Genomic DNA, 6,861 nt, shown 5'->3' on the forward strand with positions numbered 1-6,861 from the left:
TACTTTATTAAAAACTGTTCTGAAGCCAGGGTTGACTGAAGACTGGACTGCACGTTCCATCAGATTTAGGGAGGGAGGTGGAAAGGGGCCGATTAGTTGTCACTGACCAATACATGCAAGAGACAAGCGTCTGCCTTCTGCTCCACCCTGGCTATTTCTGCACGGCTTGTAAATGGTTAATACCACTACAAGGACACAATTATGTACCTGAAATCTGATAAAAGTGGCTCTGTCCAGCTTTCGGTCCCATATGTTTCAAAATTCAACTATTAAAGAATAGAAATTGAATGCATAAAGGGGAGGACGAGAGAGGCCATATCCCGGGGATGTCACTCACTCACTACTCTTCTTAGTGATGCCAAGGACTCTGAGTGACAACGCGTGCATTTCTTAGCTTATTTTCAAAATGATATGGTACCCTAAATTATCCAATCCTAAAAGTAATAGGCTTGTGCCCCTTCCCTGAGCCTTCCAGTAATAGAGGGGACAAGCTCTATATCCCCGTGCTCTTCCCCAAAATCATTGCAGCCCCTGTGCCCACCCCTCCCTCTCAGCCATGCAGCAGATGCACTAGCAGTGGTAAGGAACAGGGAAGGAGATTACGGGTGCTCAGCAGGCAGCGAGTGAAAATGGGGTCACAGAAGGGAACGGGCAAAAGTCTCAGTGTTCACAAAGTGACTTTAATCTCTGAAGACATTAAATTACATTACATTCAATCCTGTAAATCATGATCGAGTTTTGAAAATCTTTTCACGATTTCCTGATAAGAATGACAGATTCCTGATTCTTCAGTTGTAAAGGTGCTCCTGAAAGTGAAGAGTAATTGAAATGTTAAAAAAAAAAACAAACAAAAACCAACAACTCTGGAACAAATGATAAACCAGACTAGGACGTCTTTCATGAATTCTGCTTTCTGATTGGTCACTGAAGTAAAATAATTTTGATTTACAAATATACAATAACTTATCTACAGCTAGATGAAACTAAGCCATGGGGGAGATTAAGCGACTTCCCCTAGCAAAGTACAAAACGTGAAGGCAATTTAGATAAAGCAGAGTATTAGCTGGACACGGATCAGAAAGGAAAGTGGATCTGAATGTTGCAGTAAGTAGCAGCAATGCAAAGTCCCGGGTAGTCCGAGAAGAAACGCCAGAGAAGAGGGGAGTTACAGCCTTAGCAGCACAGCATTTCTCAGCAGCACCACTAACAATGATGTCGTCACTGCTCAGAAAGGCTACTCGAATTTGGAAATGAAACAAGGAAGTAACTTGCTTAATATAAATGCAGAATGAACTGGAGATGTGGCTGAATTAGTCAAGCATCCTAAGCTGTTGAGAATAATTCCCGTTTTTCCTTCTATGGCATATTATATATGTTACTGAACCTCTGTGTAACACCTATACGGTAGCATTAAATGTTTCAGATGGATTCTCCCTTTAGGAAAGCAGGCAAGAAGTGAAGTCTGGCGATCACAGGCACTAACCAATGGTAGGGCAGTTTTGAAAATGCTTGATGGCATCACAACGTTCGGTGGAGAAATGAGCCTCTCGGCCACTGCTCTGAACCTGCACAGTACCAGGGCATCAGCACTGTCCTGAGAACCCCAAACCATTGGTTTGTTCTAAGATTATGTAGAGACTATGAGGTCTGCACCAAGTGGCCTTGGTCCCCAGCCTTTAATGTTAGTCCATCTCAGCTCTGCTCCTGCCCCGGGTGGGTAGACCATGCCACCAGGCGGCAGTGGGCAGAGTAGTTTTCATTACAAGAAGGAAGGACGTGTGCCCAGAGCTAGGGCCTCAGCTTAGCAAAAGAAGGGGGAGGCACTGCCCTGCCAATTCTTGATGAGGGAAGCAGAGTTCCTACACTGAAAGTGAGGATTTGGACTGCACCGGAGGTGCAGGAAGGACCTGTGCACCCCTTCCACCCATTCAGAGGAGCTTGCAGTGCCCAGCCAGTGAAATCCCTTTTTGCTTTTTTTCTGTTTCGTGGGAAGGAAGGTGTTTTTATTGCCCCCATTCTTTGCTCAGTGAGAGAGCGACTTTTCAAAGAGGAGTTTGAGAAGAAAACCATCAGGAGACACCCCCCCCCCCCCCCCCACACCGGAGCTTCCACCCTGGGACACGCGACACAGGCAGGTGACGATCCAGAGAGCCCTTCTGGAGTCAGGGACATTGCCCCTTGGGACAGACATGGATGGATTTGGACATTTTATTTATACCCTTTATTGAGTTTCCTCCAGTCAATACCAGTAAATATTATTTTGAATACCCATCCAGCAAGTCCTGACTGTTTTGTCCAGGTACCTGTCCCTAAGAGCAAGAGTAACACACACACACAAGGTTAACCTTTAACCTCACAGGAAGAATCCCCCTTCTGGCAAAAAGAAGAGTTGGGGAAACAAACAAACATGCTAGCCCATGGAAAGAAATGATTTCATGGCCCTTTGGAATAATCACTATTCCCCGAAAAGCATGAAAGAGAAAATGATGGGATAAGCTACAATCCCACCCCCAGAATCTATAGTTTAACCACTTACCCATCCCCCCAGACTCTGGATGTGTGATGTCAGCTTTGAGTTTATGAAGGTGGTCATCGCAGACGCCACTTTTTCTCGCAGTTGGGGTGCTCTGTTCACCACATACTTGACGAGCGCCACGGTGACAGACAGCAGGGACATCTCACTGGCTGCCTCAGGGTGCCGAGCTGTCCAGGTGTTGCTAATGGTAGTACAAGCCTCTGGAAAGTCCAGCACCACCTGAGAAGGCAAAGAACGCATTCTTCTTATTATGCATTTCAAATTCTGAATCACTGACAGAAGACTGTGTTTCTTTTGCTTTAGAAGATAAAACCTGTTTTTTTCTCAGGTGGTCTATACTGGGATTGCCTTGCAATTAGTGAATGAGCTGTTCTAGGGGGGGGTGGTGGATAATTCTGGTCCTTGAGAGTCACAGTGAGGTTGGAGATATCAGGATAACCAAAATATGCAAATTAGCCAAGTTCTTAGGTCAAATGCATACAAATGTATTCATGAATATTCATTGTGCTATTTATTTTTACATCCTGCAAATTCCACATAAATGACTGATGGAGCTTAAAATGTAACAATCATGAACCATAAAACATATTCAAAACAAACCACAATGAAATTAAAATGCATTAATAAAACTCTGCAAAATGCAAACTAAACAAAACAATCAAATGCCTGTTTAAAGAGCATGACTTCCAAATCCTCTCTCAGCTTCAATGGCAGTGCCTGGCACAACATCAGCATGGGAAAATGCTTGGACGCCTTCCTTCTGCAACGTGTACCTGCGAAATGATAGGATGGACAAGAAATTCTGGGCAGATCGCAGAGAGCACGTGAGAACGTATGAGGTCGACAAGCCAGACAAGCAATGTGGGTCTTCTTTGGATACAATTTTGTAAATTATGGGCAATGTCTGGTCACTGTGACATATTCATCTTAGTGTGCAAGATGTTTTACAAGCCCGGCTGCTATGGTGGCGAGTTTACATCATACCAGAGTCACTGTTTTGTAGGAAGGAGGAAGGAAGAAACAGTTCTTAACTTGGTTTGTGGGAAAAGCTCGACAGCTGAACAGCTAATTAGGCCATGTAATCACCATCTTGGCAGACCGGACAAGACAGACTCTTGTCAAGAAAATATAGGTATGGTCCCCAATGGTGAGAAGAGCAGCAAAGGACATTTGTAGACATGAAGTGATTAATGAGCGGATTTCTCCATCAGTGTACCTGCATCTTATCTATCGCAAAGATGCTGAATCTCAGCTAGACCAGCATACCACCAAGAAACATATTCTAAACCAGTGACACTGCCCTAGGCAATGGAAATGACAACTTGGAGTAATCAATAATAACGTTTGGTGGAATATTTCTGCATGAAGCAGCACTTACAACCCTTAAACACCTTGCTGGGCAAACTGGTTGGAAATTTTGGTCTTCATCTGCCGTCATTTATGTTACTATGTAAACAAGGCAGAGTAACTGGTGGAATGGGTTGGCTCAAGATACTGCTCACAGGAAATCGAGGTGCTCTTCCACGCACTATACGCAACCTGGAGATCAGTAGATAAGAGGTTTTCCAGAAGAGAACCCTCCCCATTCTCTGTTTCTTACGTACATTATGTAAAGCAAAGGCCTGATTTCCTGCAGCTTTACTCAATTAGATAAAATAGCCCTCATCTTAATTAAAACCCACCTGCTAACCCACCTTTGCAACCTAAATCTTATTCCTGGTTCTCCCCAAACACTTGTCTCATTTACCTTTACCAGGTTGTAAGCTGCAAGGAACAAGGACTTCCCTTATATGTAACAGCACAGCACTACATATGCCAAGTAGTGCTATAGAAATGTTTAATAGTAGTCGCAGTAGTAATGTCTTGAAAACCAGACTTGCTGATGACCCTCAAGGACTGGAGTTGCTCACTCCAGATGTTTAAAGTCGTAGCTCAGTGCATTTCTCACTATCTTTATTTTGCTTTTTAGCACACAGTAAACATACTTTTTTTTTACAAATCTGTCTTAAAATGGTCCCATGGTGTTTGATGTTGCACAAATCAGTAGTAGGCTAGCCCATACTACTTCAGAAGCAGCTGTTAACATCTGCTTTGTATTGCCACAGCAGCACTGAAGTTTGCTAATCCAGCAAGCAGCTGTCTCAGATGAAGAAAAAAACAAAAACTTACCTTTTCATTCCCCCAGTCTTGAGTTAGCTGCTTCATATGCTCCTTGATCTCTTTATTAATGCGGTCACCCATATCACGAAGCTGGGTAGCAATAAGCTGAGGATCAAAAGTATCCTCATCACCTGTATTGGTCGAAAACCCAAAAAGAACAGGGTCTCTCATTAAAGCAAACAGCAGCCTTGTCCCCAGCAAGAGCACGTCCTGCTCAATATTCTCATAAGAGCAGTCAACATTCTGCCACGGCAAACTGTGCTGGCTTTGGCGAGGGTTCACCCCCATGCAAGTTAAAACCTTATTGTCTCATACTCCATACAGGAGCCCCGCACACCATTTCAAAAAGCTGGATGGCTTTGCATGGCAAGTGAATAATGGAGGAGAACTTCTCAAATACCTCCAGCAGCACAGAGTCAATGGGGTGCCTGTAAATATCTTTTGAGATGACCAAGTTGAAGACCCTCAAACTAATTAAATTCATTTTTTTCTGATTTGGAAGGAGAATTTATAATACTCCCATTCCGGTAGGAAGAAGTGTCTTTACAGCAGAAGTTCAACATAGCCCTCTTAACATTTCAGCACTTTCAAAGAGCTCTGCCATAGCTAGGGTGCAACTGCTGATAACACCGCACTCTTTCTGGATGAAAAGCAGCTTTTAGTAATTAAAGCAAAAAAATACAAAACTGTTGCACGCAAAGCAGTTTGATAGAAATGGATCATCGTCAACTTTAGCTAATAAGCTCTACAATCTTAGGTTTTTTTTTTCCTTATACCATGAGTATGTGGCACATCGAGTCAGACCAAAGGTCCATTCTCTGAGAGTGGTCAGTCCAGTTCACTTGGCAGTACCCATAAGATCCTAATGGGGAGCTCCATCCCATTGATCACTCCCAGAAGTAATGTGGGTGAGGTGTTTATCTGCTTGAATGGGTGTCAAAGATCAATAAACAAAAAACGTAAACAAGTTGATTCCTTTATATTGGACTAACCAGGGCCATCTTTTGCTCTGACCTGTTCTTTCTGTTTAAACTTGAGAAAAAAGCTAGCCAAGAAAAGCATTAAATTAGTGCAATACAAGTGTAACCCCTTATTTTTATTACTGATCTTTATTTCCTAAAATAGGAAAGATCTCACAAATAACACCTGTGGGCTTTATCCCAAACTTTGTTTCAAGTGGCTTGGCCCCGATGAACCTGATTTGGAAGGACAGAAAATGAGCAGGGCCATCTCGTTACTCAAATGTCCTTTCTATAAAGAGGCAGCAGAGGATAGCTTGGAGATAACTGGGTAAGGGTTTCACCCACTGCCGTTAGTTTTACAGAACCAGCAAGATTTTACAAGCAGCTGAGGGGAAGACCAGGGCTGGGGGAGGGAGATTTGCCTTCATCCTTCACTGACAAACTTAGGATCTTCGGAAGTTCTAAAGGGACATTACACCAAGACATCTGATAACCTTCAAGCTTTCAAACTATGCAACCCCCGCCTTACTTTCATTGCCTCCCAGTGAATCCGACTGAAGTTGGCGAAAAGATGCTTCTTCGTTCTCCCCCAGGAGTTCAGCTAGAAGCGCCTTCACAATACACTCCGTTTGTTCCTCAAACGGCCTCATGACCTTCTGAGGGAGGATTTCCCAGAGCAAGTAGATTGGTTCTGCTGAAAAAGCCTTCCCTGGCCAAAGGACATGGAGCTCCCAGCTGGATCCACGCTTGAAGTGCCTGCTCGTCAGGCAGTGGGCACCATGAATGCTGTAAAAGTAACCTCATTGATCTTATCTGGTACATCAGCACTAACCTCACAGCTAGGTCCAATAAGAAGCCAGAGGGAAAGTACCTTCCTTTTGCTTTCTTAATCTGGTTAAGTTTCTACTTTTCTCCTCTTCCTGCATGCACTGAGGTATTTCTCTCTGCCTTATAATTCTAAAGGTCATGGTGAAATGTGAGCAAACCTGTTCCGGCTGTCTAATCTGTATTTTTCTAGGGCGTGTCCAGCATTGTGCTGATAACAGACCCACCACCATGGATACAGTCTTGCTTTCACTTTCAGAAAATGACGACCGATAAAGACCATAAGACTCATTTATTTGGTCCAATATCTATAACTGTTTGTGTTGTACATTTCACAACGACACTCTAATCAGTGAATTTACATCATCAACTGAACTT

At 43.4% G+C, this 6,861-nt stretch overlaps 1 protein-coding gene across 1 annotated transcript; it reads right to left on the reverse strand.

Annotated features, from left to right (window-relative positions):
- Positions 1–672: 672 nt before the first annotated feature.
- Positions 673–6,620, reverse strand: BCL2L15 (BCL2 like 15). The gene is made up of 4 exons (XM_029574124.1): positions 6,188–6,620; positions 4,706–4,827; positions 2,537–2,755; positions 673–806 (listed from the first exon to the last, which is right to left on the reverse strand). Exons 1-4 carry the CDS (start codon positions 6,306–6,308, stop codon positions 789–791), a joined length of 480 nt encoding a protein of 159 aa, XP_029429984.1. The 5' UTR covers positions 6,309–6,620; the 3' UTR covers positions 673–788.
- Between the last annotated feature and the right edge of the window lie 241 nt (positions 6,621–6,861).

This window comes from Rhinatrema bivittatum, chromosome 12, assembly GCF_901001135.1.
Source record: "Rhinatrema bivittatum chromosome 12, aRhiBiv1.1, whole genome shotgun sequence".
Lineage (NCBI taxonomy): Eukaryota > Metazoa > Chordata > Amphibia > Gymnophiona > Rhinatrematidae > Rhinatrema > Rhinatrema bivittatum.